We start from the raw sequence: 17,196 nt of genomic DNA, 5'->3' as shown, positions 1-17,196 counted from the left end.
AACAATATGGTTTAAGTCCATAGGGAAGAGAGAGAATGCTTTTAAAACAAAAATATTTGTTGTGAATCCTGGCTTAGAATTAGTCATGAGAGAAGATATCAAAATTACAAGGAGGCTGGGCACGGTGGCTCATGCCTGTAATCACAGCACTTTGAGAGGCCACGACAATCGCTTGAACCCGGGGCCTGACGCGGCAATGAGCTGAGATCACACCACCGCACTCCAGCCTGAGAGACAGAGCGAGACTCCATCTCAAAAAGAAAAGGACAAGGAGAAAGAAAGACAATAGATGGTGTTTTTGGAAAACTGAATTGAGGGAGTGTAGAGTTCAAGAACACAACCTGAGAGGAGTGTAACAGATGTGAATTAACGAGCCCAGAGCCAGGAGCTAACAACGGAGCCCGGGACAGGAAAAATTCCTGCGTATGAGGGGAGCCTAGAAAGCAGGGAAATTAATAAATACCTTATAAGCCAAAGAGAAAAGAAAGCAAACTAGAATGGCCTGGATGGAAGAAACCAGTTGCACAGGAGCTAAGAGAAGCCGCTGCGATGTTCGTATACATTCATGCTTGGGGTCAAACGAGAACGTAGACTTGAGACAGTCTGAAATGGGACCCACAGCCAGAGATACAGGGGAGCCTAGAGGCATGGTGGACTTGAGTCAATTAACGGAAATTCTACTGATGTGAACTTTGGTTATTTAAATTCCAGTAAAGCTAAATGGTAAGTCTAAACTCATTTGCAACATGCCTCAATCACACTGAATGCTGAACTTCTCTCAATGAATATGCTAAATTAGGTATGCTTCTCAATTTATATACATGGCCTAACCTTTAGTGAACAGGCAGGCAAGACTGCTGCTAGAGAAGACAGACAGACAGCACAAAGCCAGGAAAAACAAACAATGCTTTTTAACAGGAAATTCCTCCATAACCATATTTTTAGAAGCAAAAAAAGAACCTAAGATCTATGACATTATTTATGGAAATGGTATACTTCAAAATATGTTACTTGACACAATAAAGGACTGCCTCCCCTGAACAAACTTCAGTATTTCTAGATTCCTCATAGAAGGTGAAATAAATCAATGACACCAAGAGGGAAAAACCGTAAGACTATGGAGATTAAACAAAAATGGCTTTATTAGAAACACAGAATGGAGTACAGCTCCTTGCTCGACTAATTTATTCAAACGGCCAATCAGTCTTTTAGCGTCACTCTGAGTGATCCTGAACTCACTACTTCATGAGACCCTCTGTTACATTTCTGAACAGCTCTATTATAAAATGACTTCTTCTACCTCCTGCATGTTAATTCCAGATATGCCATCTGGAATCACAGAGTAAATCCTTCCTCCACATGAAAGCCCTTTAAAAGAACCAAAGCATTCCCTCAAGTCTTTTCAGAATGAACATCTCTGCTCCCCACAACAAGAGTGGCAGCAAACACTGCTCTCCTATGTTTCACTTTTGCTATGACCCAATCAGTGTTCTAAGCCCTTTAGCACTATTAACTTACTTAATCTTTATAACCACACTATGAAATATCCCCTTTGAGACACAGTGAGGCTGAATAACTAACTTGCCAAGGTCACACAGCAAACAAGCAGTAGAACCAGAATTCAAACTCAAGCAATAGGCTCCAGGGCCATGCTTTAGCCACTGTGTGCTAGTCTACATCCCCAAGGTGACAGACCTCACTTCCCAGACCACTCTCCCTAGTATGCACAATAATATGACTGGATATTGCCTGACTGTGCAGGGCATGGAATGCCCACATCACTTCTTCTGGGTACTTACTCCTCTAATGTAGCTACTCGAAAATTTCAAATTACAGATGTAGCTCACAGTATATTTCCATTGGACAGTGCTGCTCTAGAGCGTTCCTATATTCGAGTGAAATAAAACAGATAGGAAGGTTTGGAAGAGGCTCACTAGGATTCCTCTGGGGAGCTGGCCCGCTCCAGTTTCACACACACCAAGGGCAGGAACACTCCACGCGGTTTCCCAAAGGCAGAGTCCTGTGCTCTTCACAATCCCTGTATCAAACCCTGAGCCTAGCACATATCTAGTGACTATCTTGTACCTAAAAAAAAGCAAAGTTTACAATCGCAGCTTTTAGGAATTTGGCTAAGGGTTGTCCTGACAACTGAACAAATGTGAAAAAAGTGCTTCAATAAGAGCAGAATCCACCCATCTCTTTGTCAGGTAATGTGCTGTGATGAAGAGAGTCAGCGTGTGTAAGAAAAACATTTGTGCTTTGATCCAGAAGTAAGATTAACCCCAAGTTTCAAGGCAGCTGCAAAAATCCTCCCTTATTGGTTAAATTACTTTAGATACCTAACACAACAAACATCTTCAGAGTCCTGCAAATAACATAAGAGTTATAATTAAACCTAGGACATATGTTAACAGTCCTAACCTACTTTATATTGGTTACACCATATCTGGAGTTTTAGGTTCAGTTCTAAAAAGGTTATTTTAAAAGGAATATAGATAAACTGGAGTATGCCAAAGAATACAACCTGAATGGCAAAGGAACACAAAACAAAGTCACACGAGTGACAACTGATACAAATATGGATGAGGCCCAGTAACTGCTTTCAAATATCTAAACAACTATACAAGGAAAAGGGATTATGATGATTCTGAGTGGTACACAAAGCATATGAAAAGCTTACTGTTTAGAAGAGGAAGTTAGATCTCTGCTCAATATAATTAAAAACTTCCAAACGAAACCAGCCACCTCCAAATGGAATGGCCCATTTCATGAATTCAATAATTCACTCAGTATCAAACATGAAATGAGGCTGGGTACATGGCTCACACCTGTAATCCCAGCACTTTGGGAAGCCAAGGCAGGAGGACTGCTTGAGGCCAGGAGTTCGAGACCAGCCTGGGTAAAAAATTAGCTGGACATAGGTGGCACACACCTAGAGTCCTAGCTACTCAGGAGGCTGAAATGGGAGGATAGTTTGAGCCCAGGAGTTCGAGGCTGCAGCGAGCTATAATCATGGCACTGTTCTCCCCGCTGGATAATAGAGCAAGACTCTGTCTTTAAAAAAATAAACGAAGGCCGGGCGCGGTGGCTCAAGCCTGTAATCCCAGCACTTTGGGAGGCCGAGGCGGGTGGATCACGAGGTCAGGAGATCGAGACCATCCTGGCTAACATGGTGAAACCCCGTCTCTACTAAAAATACAAAAAACCAGCCGGGCGTGGTGGCGGGCGCCTGTAGTCCCAGCTACTCGGATGCTGAGGCAGGAGAATGGCGTAAACCCGGGAGGCGGAGCTTGCAGTGAGCCGAGATCGCGCCACTGCACTCCAACCTGGGTGACAGAGCGAGACTCCGTCTCAAAAAAAATAAAAAATAAAAATAAATAAATAAATAAATAAATATACGAAATTGGCTGGGTACAGTGGCTCACGCCTGTAATCCCGGCACTTTGGGAGGCTGAGCTAGGCGGATCACGAGGTCGGGAGATTGAGACCATCCTGGCTAATACAGTGAAACCCCATCTCTACTAAAAATACAAAAACATTAGCTGGGCTTGGTGGCAGGCGCCTGTAGTCCCAGCTACTCAGGAGGCTGAGGCAGGGGAATGGCGTGAACCCGGGAGGCGGAGCTTGCAGTGAGCCAAGATTGAACCACTGCACTCCAGCCTGGGCAACAGAGCAAGACTCTGTCTCAAAAAAATAAAAAATTTTTTAAAATTAAAAATTTTAAAAAACACAAAATGAGCATTTACTACATGCTAGGAACTATGCATGGGGATATTTATTTATTTATTTATTTATTTTGAGTCTTGCTCTGTCAACTAGGCTGGAGTGCAGTGGCATGATCTTGGCTCACTGCAACCTCTGCCTCCCAGGTTCAAGCAACTCTCCTGCCTAAGCCTCTTGAGTAGCTGGGACTACAGGCACACACCACCAGGCCTGGCTAATTTTTTTTTGTATTTTTAGTACAGACAAGGTTTCACCATGTTGTCAAGGCTGGTCTCAAACTCCTCACCTCGTGATCCACCTGCCTCAGCCTCCCAAAGTGCTGGGATTCCAGGCATGAGACACCGTTCTCGGCTCACCCTGGAGATATTAAGACAAGATAAGGTCCCAAACATCGATAAGTTCTAAATCTGGTGAGACATACATGTAAATGAGCAAGTGTAGTAATAGACTTACATACATTATCTGCTATTAAACACAGAGCTACGGTCAATCACAGCATATGATTTCTCCAGGAGTTTTAAAAACCAGAAGCATATAAGCAATAATCTCTTTTAAAGTACTATTTACAAATCCTACTATTGTTATTAATGAAGTTTGACTTGCTATGGGAAAAGGTATGTTGCAAAGGTGTGTGCCACCAGGCTGTGAACAGCTAACTGCTCAGGCGTGGCACAGCAGACACTGTCAGAGTGGCAGAGATCAGGCTGAAAATAAGACACAGGCAATTTTGATGACGTCAAACCTCATACACGTAATGAAACAAAGTTCATTTACTATCAGCAGAAAACACTCCAGATGTCCGGGATGAAAGAGAAACTGGATAAGGAGTTGCAGCACAATCCTTTCTTTGGATTTTCTCACTGTTACAATATATCTTGATAAGTGATTTGCCACACCTCTGCCTGCAGATTAGTAAAGACTTCTTAGCAAATAAATCTCATTAATTACTGCAGGATGGTCTTTACAAATTAAAAGAAATAATGTGTTTTACAAATTCTCATTTCTGGTATGAGAACAGAGAAATAAAATAGGCACTGGTATTGCATTTTTAAGTATTAAGGGTTTTATGTAATTAGTTTTTAATCCCATCCTTTTGGGTATATTAGATTTCTATCATCAATAAAAATATAATTAATACATAAGAAGAAAAACATACCGTACCTACCTATAAAAATCTCATTTCCAAATAGTCCACTGTCTTTTTTTTTTTTGAGATAAAGTTGCGCTCTGCCGCCAGGCTGGAGTGCAGTGCCACGATCTTGGCTCACTGCAACCTTCAACTCCCTGGTTCAAGCGATTCTCCTGCCTCAGCCTCCTGAGTAGCTGGGATTACAAGCACGAGCCACCACGCCCAGCTAATTTTTGTATTTTTAGTAGAGACAGGTTTCACCATGTTGGCCAGGATGGTCTTGATCTCCTGACCTCGTGATCTGCCCGCCTTGGCCTCCCAAAGAGCTGCGATTACAGGCCTGAGCCATCACGCCCAGCCTATTCCACTTTCTGACCACCAACCCTTATCTTTCCAGTTTCACCCCAATCCAACTATTCTTTGACTTCACGAAGACTTCTATTTCTTGACCACAAAACTTTTCACCAGCCATCACTGCTCCTATATACGTTGTCTTCTCTCCTTACTCAGTTTAGAGTCTATGATATATCCCTAAAATAAACTAAGCATCAAAGTGAAGAAATCAAAGAACCAAGAGACCACGGTTTTGGATGAATTGTCTATATGTATGCAAAGTCCTTAAGAATGACAGCAAGAGTTATGGTAGAGAGAAAATCAGTAAACCAGGTGTTGATACCTTTTACAAAAAGTCTCAGCTCCGTTGAGGCTGCTACTCCTCCTCTGCTACAATTATCTACTAACTTCCCCAGTCACCCTTGGCAGGGAAAGGTGGTCTGGAAGCCATAAATATGATCAAGGAAGACACCTTCCCCACCCTCAGGCCCAGTGGTGTGTGAGAGGAAAAAAAAAAAAGCCACCATTGCTTGAAAGGGTTAAAGAAGAACCAGAGTTCTCAGGGGGCAGCGATGTTTTGTTTTAAGAGTCGGGCTCTGAACAGAGCAGAGAACAGATATTTCACTGATAATAACCAACAACGACTTCCACGGTGCATTTATACAATCAATATGGGCCAGGCGTGGTGGCTCATGCCTGTAATCCCAGCACTTTGGGAGGCCAAGGCAGGCAGGGTGCTTGAGCTCAGGAGTTCAAGACCAGCCTGGCCAACATGGCGAAACTCTGTCTCTACAAAATATACAACAATCAGCCCAGCATGGTGGCGTGCACCTGTAATCACAGCTACCTGGGAGGCTGAAGCATGAGAATTGCTTGAACCCGGGAAGTGGAGGTTGCAATGAGTCGAGATCATGCCACTGCACTCCAGCCTGGGTGACAGAGTGACACTCTGTCTCAAAAAAACAAAAACAAAAACAAAAACATATATATGTGTAACATCATATAAAGATGTAAAGAATAAGGCCAGGCATGGTAGCTCACGCCTGTAATCCTAGCACTTTGGGTAGCCAAGGCAGGCGGATCACCTGAGGTCAGAAGTTTGAGATCAGCCGGGCCAAGATGGTGAAACCCCGTCTCTAGTAAAAATACAAAAAAATTATCCAAGCGTGGTGGTGGGCGCCTGTAATCCCAGCTACTTGGGAGGCTGAGGCAGGAGAATCACTTGAACCCAAGCGGCGGAGGTTGCAGTGAATCCAGAGCGCACCACTGCACTCTAGACTGGGAGACAAAAGTGAAACTCCGTCTCAAAAAAAAAAAAAAAAAGTAAAGAATACATCCAAATGATAGAAGCAAATTTCACAATAATATATATAATCATTCCATCTTGGTGAAATAACAGTAACAACAAAACAACTATATAACATTCAAATATGTACAGAAGAAATATGAATGGGAGTTACATCCGAAAGAGTGAGATCATGGGGAACTTTCAACATTAATTAGTCTATCATGTTAGAATACTATATTTACTTCTGTTATATTCTGACATTCATAAAAAGAAGTAACATTTTCATATGCATCTTATCTATAAAAACAAGTTAAGCTGTTTCCAGAGGGGAGCAAAATCAGCTAATATAATTAGTGTGGTAATAATTGGATAGAAGAAGACAATGCCTGCTCAGTGAGACAGTAATCTGAGAGAGTGAACTACAACTACATTTTTTTTTTTTTTTGAGACAGAGTCTCCCTCTGTCACCCTAGCTGGTGTGCAGTGGCGTGATCTCCGCTGACTGCAAGCTCCGCCTCCTGGGTTCATGACATTCAAGTAGCTGGAACTACAGGCGCCCACCACCACATCCAGCTAATTTTTTGCATTTTTAGTGGAGACGGGGTTTCACCATGTTAGCCCAGGATGGTCTCGATCTCCTGACTTCCTGATCCGCCTGCCTCAGCCTCCCAAAGTGCTGGGATTATAGGAGTGAGCCACCCCACCTGGCCTACAACTACATTTTGACTAAGAGCCAATTCTCAATTATTACTACATTTCCAGGAAATGTTCTAAAGTTAAATCACTTTTTTTCCACTTCAAAAATAAATTTGTATTTCTTTTTTTTTTTTTTTGAGACAGAGTCTTGCTCTAGCCCAGGCTGGAGTACAGTGGCCGGATCTCAGCTCACTGCAAGCTCTGCCTCCCGGGTTTACGCCATTCTCCTGCCTCAGCCTCCCGAGTAGCTGGGACTACAGGCGCCCGCCACCTCGCCCGGCTAGTTTTTTGTATTTTTTAGTAGAGACGGGGTTTCACCGTGTTAGCCAGGATGGTCTCGATCTCCTGACCTCGTGATCCACCCGTCTCGGCCTCCCAAAGTGCTGGGATTACAGGCTTGAGGCACCGCGCCCAGCATTAAATTTGTATTTCAATTTAGGTTAAATAACTCAAGTGTGCTTACCTAACTTCCACAAGGTCATTTGGTTTATAGCTGGGATGAAGGAAGAACCAAACTTTCTTGACAAAATGATTAATGCTGGGTTCTCTACGGGACCCTCGGACATATACCATCCACTTATGAGTTGACTGGTCATTTTCTTCCCTCTTATCCGGAGGTATATACCTAGAGAAGAAGAAAAAAGAAACCTGAATTATTTTTGTCCTTCAAAAACCTAACAAAATAATTAACTCCTACTTAAACTTAAAAACAAGGTTAAAATTCCTGCAATATTTAACAGCTACATCACCTAAACAAAATGAGTCTTTGCAAGTTAATCATTTTGTTTTTCTTTCTTTCTAAAACATAGTTGGGGTTGGATGCAGTGGCTGGTCCACACTACAATGCCAGCACTTCGGGAGGCTGAGACGGGAGGATTGCTCGAGGTAAGGAGTCAGAGATCAGCCTGGGCAACATAGCAAGACCCCATCCCCATGTTTAGCTATTTCCAGAGGGGAGCAAAATCAGCTAATATAATTAGTGTGGTAACAATTGAATAGAAGAAGACAATGCCTGCTCAGTGAGACAGTAATCTCCAAGAGTGAACTACAACTATAACTACAATCCTCCCACCTAAAATTTTAAACTCAGCTGGGCATGGTGGCCCACACCTGTAGTCCCAGCTAGCTGGGAGGCTGATGAGGTGGGAGCACTGCCTGAGTCCAGGAGTTTGAGGCTGCAGTGAGCTACAATCACATCACTATACTTCAGTCTGGGTGACAGAGCAAGACCCTACCTCAAAAAATTACAATAAAATTAATGAACTAAAACAAAATAATAAAATAAATAAAACATGAATTTGGTTTAAGGGACATTCTGTTAAAAGTTTGTGTTGTTCTGCTTATTTGGTGTGCAATTTTTTAAAAAAGGCAAACTTGTTTTTCCTGCCAAATAAATACATAAGGTGGAAATAAACTGGCATATTTTTATTCCTAGGTTAGGGAACCTCTAGCCTTCGGGTTGATTTCATTCAGGTTTCAGGATGTTACAGCTTTGGGCCTTTCTGTTGACTCTCATGGTTGCCAAGAAGATTGCACCTAGTTTCCTGCCCTCTGAAAGCCAAAACATGACATTTCCCTTAAGTCATGATGATGGTAAAACTAGTATCTCTAGCACTCCCCTTTATGGGCCCTGTCTTTATTTCAGTATGAGACCCCCTTCTTAGATTCGTGTAGAAAATATGGTCAGGCCGTCTAAATGCTCATTTATGCTTAGTGCTAATCCTTCATAATAAGGGGGGGCCAAGTTGCCTAGCCTAGCTCTTGAGGAGTGTTCTTGACCGATCTTGGCCCTTTACTCTTCCAGCCTATGAAAGTCATGAACCCTGTTGGGATTTTAACCGGAATATCTACAGATCGATTTGGGGAGAGATGGCATCTTTACAAGACAGGTTGGCCCAGAAAAAGCCAGGTCTGGAAATTCAGGCAGACCCACTAGGCCACAAGAAGACTGGGGGTAAACAATCATTTCATCTAAATTTTTAAATGTATTGGCATAAAGAAGTTAATAGTTTCTTATCTCTTTAAATAGTACGGCATCTGTAGTTATCTAGTCTTCTTTTCTATTTCTAATATTATTTGTGCCTTCTCTTTTTTGAGTAATTTTTAAAATTAATTTCGCCAGGTTTGTGTATGTTATGTTTATTTTTTCCTTTCATAAATATATCAATGTATTCGTCAATCAAATATTTACTAAATATACACTGTAAAGTACAAAGCCAGACAAGGCCAGGCGTGGTGGCTCACGCCTGTAATCTCAGCATTTCTGGAGGCCAAGTCGGGTAGATCACCCAAGTTCATGAGTTCAAGACTAGCCTGATCAATGAGAATAATCAATGAAACCCCATCTCTACTAAGAATACAAAATTATCCAGGTGTGGTGGTGCATGCCTGTAATCCCAACTACTTGGGAGGCTGAAGTAGGAGAATCGCTTGAACCCCAAAGGTGGAGGGTATAGTGAGCTGAGATCACACCATTGCACTCCAGCCCAGGCAACAAGAGTGAAATTCTGTCTCGAAAAAACAAAACAAAACCAAACCATACAAGACATAGTTTCTACCCTAAAGAGATTGCAGTCTGATTTGAGAAAAATATATGAAAATAGAAAATGGCCATATAATATGATAAAAATCACAAAGAGAGCGCATAGAAGGAATATGCCTAATGAGGGGGGGATCAGCAAATAAAACTTCATGAGAAAATTAGTTTAAACTGCTACCAATTAGAATCCTAACCACTGTAATAAATTTTCCTCCATCAAATTAATTTAATCCCTTCCATCTATTTACATTAGGGTCAAATATTTACTTAACATTTTCACGTTTTTGGAGGATTTATAACGTACTTATCTACCCCTAGACACTTGGCAAAAATGATGAAGCTGCTCCAAGACAGCCTGAGATCATACTGTTCAAGTATATGGCTCTGGAGCTTGGAGGAATTCTGCCTTTAAGATCTGCTCAGGAACCTTTTGTTACGAACTAAAAACATTTCAGTTTGGGCAACCAAATCAACATTTTTCGGAATTCGCTAAGGCCCCTAAAGACAGAACTGGTTCAGAGTAGTCAAGAGTTCTTCCAAATTTACACACATTGACACAATTGGTGAAATATATTTGTGTAAGAGCTCATGTCTTCGAAATTTTTACCAAGCCCTATTTTATTCTCAGGGAAATAATGGCAGACACACTAACGCAGAGACTCCGATCTCTGGACCTTGGTTCACTTTTGAAGCAACAAAGAGCTTGAAAAAACATTCCCTGAGGTCTCTTCCTACTGTAACACCAGGATAATAAGAGTATTATGCCCAAGTATAAACATAAATGGGTGACTGAAAAGACTTATCTACTTCATTCTCATGTCTCAATGACTTGTTAGATACAAACCTCTCTGGTTTGCCTTAGAGTCACAAAAAAAGACCTGAAGTAAGGTTTCGAAGAACAACAACAAAAAGTCAAAGAAAGCCATCATACTTACATCCTTCCATTTCAAAACAAAACAAAAGAACAGGAAATAGGTTTTCCAGGGAGAAGAATCTGGTTTCAGCTTTGGATGTGCCAATCACAAGTAAATGGCTGATATGGTTTGGCTGTGTCTCCACCCAAATTTCATCTTGAATTGTAGCTCGCAGAATTCCCACACGTCCTGGGAGGGACCCAGTGGGAGGTAACCGAATCATGGGGACGAGTCTTTCCCATGCTGTTCTCGTGATAATAAATAAGTCTCATAAGATCTGATGGTTTTAAAAGGGGTAGTTCTACACAAGCTCTCTTGCCCGCCTCCACTTAAGACATGACTTTGCTTCTCCCTTGCCTTCCGCCATGACTGTGAGGCCTCTCTAGCCATGTGGCACTGTGACTCAATTAAACCTCTTTCTTTTATAAATTACCCGGTCTTGGGTATGTCTTTATTAGCAGTGTGAAAACAAACTAATACAATGGCTAATGCAGGAATGTAAATGTTGAGACAAAATGAAGATTTGAACATTCGAGTTGAGGGCAATATCTGAGGATTTACCATTCTCTACTGGCTTTCAAATACCTAACGATTAGCGTATTTTACAAACTACACAAGCAAGTGTAGGGGTTATTATACTGCCTCTTCTCTAGCAATATTTTGGAACAAACATCCTCCCCTTATTTATCCTTTGTGGCTATTTGTGGATATTGTGCAAGGCAAGGCAGAATGGCACAATATAGAGGCAGTACAAAGAAAATAATATCCAAATGAAAAATAAGAGACCTAGGTCCCCTGATCCTGTGGCTGTTTGTATAAAAAGAGTAATAAAAGGATTAAAAAAAAAAAAAAAAAAAAGGCCAGGTGCGGTGGCTCACACCTGTAATTCCAGCACTTTGAGAGGCCAAGGTGTGCAGATCACCTGAGTTCAGGAGTTCGAGACCAGCCTGACCAACACGGAGAAACCCCGTCTCTACTAAAAATACAAAATTAGCCAGGCGAGGTGGTACACGCCTGTAATCCCAGCTACTTGGAGGCTGATGGAGGAGAATCGCTTGAACCTGGGAGGCGGAGGTTGCGGTGAGCCGAGATCATACCATTGCATTCCAGCCTGGACAACAAGAGCAAAACTCCATCTCAAAAAAAGGAAAAGAAAAGAAAAATAGGAGACCTAGATTCCAATTCTGACTTTGCTCATTAATGAGCAAAATTACCCTAATAAAGTCTCTAGGCTGGGCGCGGTGGCTCACGCCTGTAATCCCAGCACTTTGGGAGGTTGAGGCGGGCGGACCATGAGGTCAGGAGATCAAGACCATCCTGGCTAACACGGTGAAACCCCGTCTCTACTAAAAATGCAAAAAAATTAGCCGAGTGTGGCGGCGGGCGCCTGTAGTCCCAGCTACTTGGGAGGCTGAGGCAGGAGAATGGCGTGAACCTGGGAGGCAGAGCTTGCAGTGAGTCAAGACCGCGCCACTGCACTCCAGCCTGGGCGACTGAGTGAGACCCCATCTAAAAAAAAAAAGTCTCTAGACTGTGGTTTATTTTTTAAACAACTAAAGGCTTGGGAATCCTTGAGGCCTCTTCCTCCTATAATACTATAATAAGAGTATTAATGCCAAAGTATTAACATAAATGGACAAATAAAAATAAATTCAACTGATACTCACTTGGACACATTGCCCACTACTATTGTTTTCTTTACAAAAAGTCGCGAAGTCTCATCTGTGAGATCAGCATTCCGCTGTTCTGTTTTATGGGCGCCAGTAACACTAGAAGCATCCTGAAAAAAATCATAATCAACATCCATTCTCATTTTGAACAATTTTCAATAGGACAGAAATCACAACATCATAAAAACTATAAATGGAATAACTAAGTTTTTTTTAATTTACAAAATTTTCTGGCTTCGTGGCACCTCTCAAAGCATTAAAACAATTTACTACAAAAGCTACCTTAATTTATACAAAGTTTATATACTGTAACTCCCGGTGTGTTTTCAATAGTTACATACATCTGCTTTGGATATGCAAATAGGATTTGGAAGGATACACAAAAAACTGTTACACTGGTTACTTCTGGGAAACAGGAATAGAAAGAGAGAAAGGGGTCAATGGAATTTACCTTCTTTTTAACCTTTTGTAATACTCAAAAATGTTCAATGAGAAGTAAGTGCCTGGTACGTAGTAAATGCTAAATGCTTGTTATATAAATACATACAGAAATGACCATGTATTGTATAAAACATGTTAAGTTTCTATGACCATTATGCCCTAAATTCTCTTTTTTTTTTTTTGAGACGGAGTCTCACTCTGTTACCCAGGTTGGAATGGTGCGATCTCGGCTCAGCGCAACCTCCGTCTCCTGGGTTCAAGCGATTCTCCTGCCTCAGCCTCTCAAGTAGCTGGGATTACAGGTGCCCACCACTAAGCCCAGGTAATTTTTGTATTTTTAGTAGAAACAGAGTTTCACCATGTTAGTCAGGCTGGTCTCGAACTCCTGACCTCAGGTGATCCGCCTGCCTTGACTTAGCAAAGTGCTGGGATTACAGGCGTGAGCCACCATGCCCAGCCTCCTAAATTCTTTTTAACTAAAAAAAAGAAAAACAGGGCCGGGCGCGGTGGCTCAAGCCTGTAATCCCAGCACTTTGGGAGGCCGAGACGGGCGGATCACAAGGTCAGGAGATCGAGACCATCCTGGCTAACTCGGTGAAACCCCGTCTCTACTAAAAAATACAAAAAACTAGCCGGGCGAGGTGGCAGGCGCCTGTAGTCCCAGCTACTCGGGAGGCTGAGGCAGGAGAATGGCATAAACCCGGGAGGCGGAGCTTGCAGTGAGCTGAGATCCGGCCACTGCACTCCAGCCTGGGTGACAGAGCGAGACTCCGTCTCAAAAAAAACAAAAAAACAAAAAAAAAAACACAGAAAAACACATGTAATATTTGCTCAGGAATAATACAAATAGTGAAGAGTTCTGGTAAGGTAAATCCAAATAGTGAAGAGTTCTGATTTTGGTGGTGGTAGCCTCACGAATGAACTTTTCTATTCTTTTTTACTTTTCTGTATTTAACAATTTTGAAAAATGAACACATACAAATTTATAATCAGAAAAATAAATGCAAACTTTTTTTTATCAAAAATAAATCAAATTCTTGATGTCTAAGTATGTGGAAAGTAACTTGGAAATTTTCTCTATCACAGAACACATGGCTAAGAAAAATCACTGCTCTAATCCAATAATGACTCTACAGCCAAAAATTTCATCAAGAAGTTCAGAGTAGCTTGAGATGGGAGCTCAAATTGCAAACTGGCAGGATCAAAGAGCAATGTTTTTCAATTCTCTTTGTTTGTCAAACTTCCTCCATCTACTAAAGCATCTTAGAATATAAAGTCTCACAGGAAACTGCTGAAGAACGACAGCTCTCGAGAGAATAAACATGACAGAGTGGAAAGATCTTGAGCAAGAGCACAATTGCCAAGCTGGAAGATTTCTTTCACACCTATGTAAACAGCATCCAAGAGCTGTGCTGTGCACAGAATCCCCAGGCTGTAAAATCAGAAACATTAAGGTTTAAGTCAGGCACGGTAACTCATGCCTGTAATCTCAGCACTTTGGAAAGCCGAGGCAGGCGGATCACAGGGTCAGGAGATCGAGATAAGTCTGGCCAACACGGTGAAACCCTGTATCTACTAAAAATACAAAAAATTAGCCAGGCATGGTAGCACATGTCTGTAATCCCAACTACTTGGGAGGCTGAGACAGGAAAATCGCTTGAACCTGGGAGGCAGAGGTGGCAGTGAGCTGAGACTGCGCCACTGCACTCCAGCCTGGGTGATAAAGCAAGACTCCGTCTCAGAAAAAAAGAGAAACACTTAGGTTTAATTCTCAGTTCTGACACTTTTGAGCAAATAAAACCTCATCAAGATTTGGTATCCCCATTATAAAAGGAAAACAAACCTATTTCCTAAGATTCCTGTGACAGTTCAGTGAGATAACAAGCACGTATTTTAGTAAATACTAGTTCCCTTCTCCTGTGGCTCCCTCCCACATCCACCCAACTACATACTCTTCCAGTATTTCGGCTTGGTCTCTGCTCCATGTTGTTTGAGAGTCTCTCCTCTATATCCATATTGCTGTTATTATCTTTGTCAGATAAGAAGTCATTGTGCTGAGATAAAGAATCACTTTCTGAATGATTGGCTGATGGTGTTTCTGCTCTCTGATTGGCAGGAGATGATGACCTAGATGGTGATTCCAAAAATTTCTTGATAGCAGGATGATTAAAAACCATTGTATCACATGTCTTTGATCCCTACAAAAAAATGAAAGCAAGCAAATAAATTTTTAATCAAATCCATCAAAAGCAGGCAAAAATCTGATGTCTCCAAAACCTTATCTATTACAGGATCATGCTTAAAACCTTTCAAAATCTCCCACATTCATAAAATGATATCCCAACCCCTTAACACGGCCTAAACCAACGAAACAAAAATTAGAATGATAATAATTATGTAAAGCTTCTAACACTAACAGCTAGAGATGTAGGTTCTTCCAGAGGTAAATAAGAAATAATACATATTAACATAGAAAATAAAATCTGACTTTAAAAGTCTCACATTGCTTTACACAAACATATCAACTGCTCTAAATAAAATATCCCTGAAAGAAATATAAAAATAAAAAGCTGTATATATAAAATGGTCCCCACACATGAGTAAAATGTATTAGAGAATATTTTTGAATGACTGATACTGATGTATAAAGTTTGCCTTCAGTTCAGTACAGACATCTATGGAATTTTTCTGTGTCTTAGTTACTTGAATACAAAATAAAGTGTATTCTGTTACAATGTGATAACACTATAGTCATGTTCCTAGGAAGTCTAGCTTTTAAAAACTGTGTTATTAAACTAATGGTTTCAGTGAGAAAAAAGGAAGCAGAAGCTAGTGTTTCAAAGCAACAAAGTTCTTGAATTTCAATTATAAAGGTTTTTCAGAGCTATAAATATGTTTTGCCACTGAAAACTAAAAATAATTAAATGGTCGATCACGAGACAAAAGCATACCTAAATATCTTTGAATAAATCCTAATCAGAACATAAGAGGATAAAATCAGCGTATTTCTAGACTATCAAATAGCACAGATCAGAAATGCTAACAATTCAAAGACAGAATCGTTGCTCATGTAACCAAGTTAAGGTGAAGTCAGTGAAGTCCTCCTCGCTTATAAGAGGGAAACTTGGACAGAGACACGCAGAGAAGACACACAGAGGGAAAACAGCCACATCATGACAGAGGCAGAAATTACAGCAGGGAAATACTAAGCATTGGCAGCAACCTTCAGAAGCTAGGAAGAGGCAAGGAAAGATTCTTCCCCGGAGCCTTCGGAGGGAGCACTGCCCTGTTGACACCTTGATTTCGGACTTCTAGACTTCAGAATAGTGAGATAATATACCCGTCCTTTTACATCACGAAGCTTATGGTAGGCAATTTGTTATGGTAGCCCTAGGAAAATGAATACGATTCTAACATGCATCTTGGAAACTATGCTACACTAAAAGCACCTGTCTACCGTTTACAATTCAACTCAAACAATGCTTTAGTTTCTACAAGACAGCATCAGGAACAGCACGAATACCAGGTGCCCCTAGAGCACCAAGGGTAACATGAAGGCCTGAACAGGACAAGCACCATTTACTGTTAGCCTCCAGCCCTTCCCTGGTTCCCAGGGAGCCAGCACTGCTCCAGAGGTGATTCAGCGGAGACTAATTCTAGCTGAAAACACTTAGGAAAAAGAAAGTAAAAAGAGAAAAAAAAAAAACAAATGAAAGTTATGCTGAAATTATCAAAATATCAAATAGGAAGACATACTCCTATTTCAGGTCAATCCTAACCCCTATGCCTGAATTCAGACAGATTACTAGGATAAAGGAGCAGATACTTTTCATTTACATGTCAAAAACTAAACTGGAAAAAAACATTCCTTTACAACTGGAATTATCTAGTGGTGATCACATTAACCAAGTGGTCAAACTTAGTATCACCAGCAGGACAACCTGGAACTAGGTGCCTATGCTAGAATATCGAGTACACAGCATCACTATGAAGTATTCTTGCCAGAAATATTTAACCCAAATCTATTAATAACCAAGCTTTTAGACCTGACTTCCAGTTTACAAGAAAATAGAGAGGATGAAAAAGTAATCCAAGGAAATAATAAATCCAAAATCTGAGATATTCATAAATGGCCTGGCCTCTTCGAAAAGTCAGTATCATGGACGTAAAAAGGTAGGAGGACCGTTTTAAATCTTAAAAAACTAGAGAAACAAAGGTGCAGTACTAGCTACTCAGGAGGCTGAGGCAGGAGGACTGCTTGAGCCCAGAAGTTGGAGGCTGCAGTGAAGCTATGATCGTGCTTGCGAACAGCCACTGTACTCCAGCCTAGCAACAGAGCGATACCCCTATCTCTTTAAAAAAAAAAAAAAAAGAAAAGAAAAGAAAAGAAAAAGTAGAACTCAGGGCTCATTAAACAAGGTAAATCTGAAACTAAAAATTGCCATTGCCATTCACTAGACTAA

The 17,196-nt window shown here is 41.2% G+C and overlaps 1 protein-coding gene across 10 annotated transcripts in view; it reads right to left on the bottom strand.

Annotated features, from left to right (window-relative positions):
* Nucleotides 1–17,196, bottom strand: part of LOC126948402 (kelch-like protein 24) — a 172,850-nt gene that overhangs the window by 70,203 nt on the left and 85,451 nt on the right. For all 10 annotated transcript variants that reach the window (XM_050780153.1, XM_050780155.1, XM_050780154.1 and 7 more), the window contains 3 exons: nucleotides 14,686–14,931; nucleotides 12,290–12,402; nucleotides 7,633–7,794 (listed from right to left, as the gene is read on the bottom strand). In XM_050780153.1, coding sequence (XP_050636110.1) covers nucleotides 7,633–7,794; nucleotides 12,290–12,402; nucleotides 14,686–14,931 — 521 coding nt within the window. The remainder of the gene's footprint in view (nucleotides 1–7,632; nucleotides 7,795–12,289; nucleotides 12,403–14,685; nucleotides 14,932–17,196) is intronic.

Source organism: Macaca thibetana, chromosome 2 (assembly GCF_024542745.1).
Source record: "Macaca thibetana thibetana isolate TM-01 chromosome 2, ASM2454274v1, whole genome shotgun sequence".
Taxonomy (NCBI): domain Eukaryota; kingdom Metazoa; phylum Chordata; class Mammalia; order Primates; family Cercopithecidae; genus Macaca; species Macaca thibetana.
Note: the sequence above shows the minus strand (reverse complement) of the source record. Positions and strands in the feature narration are given on the sequence as shown.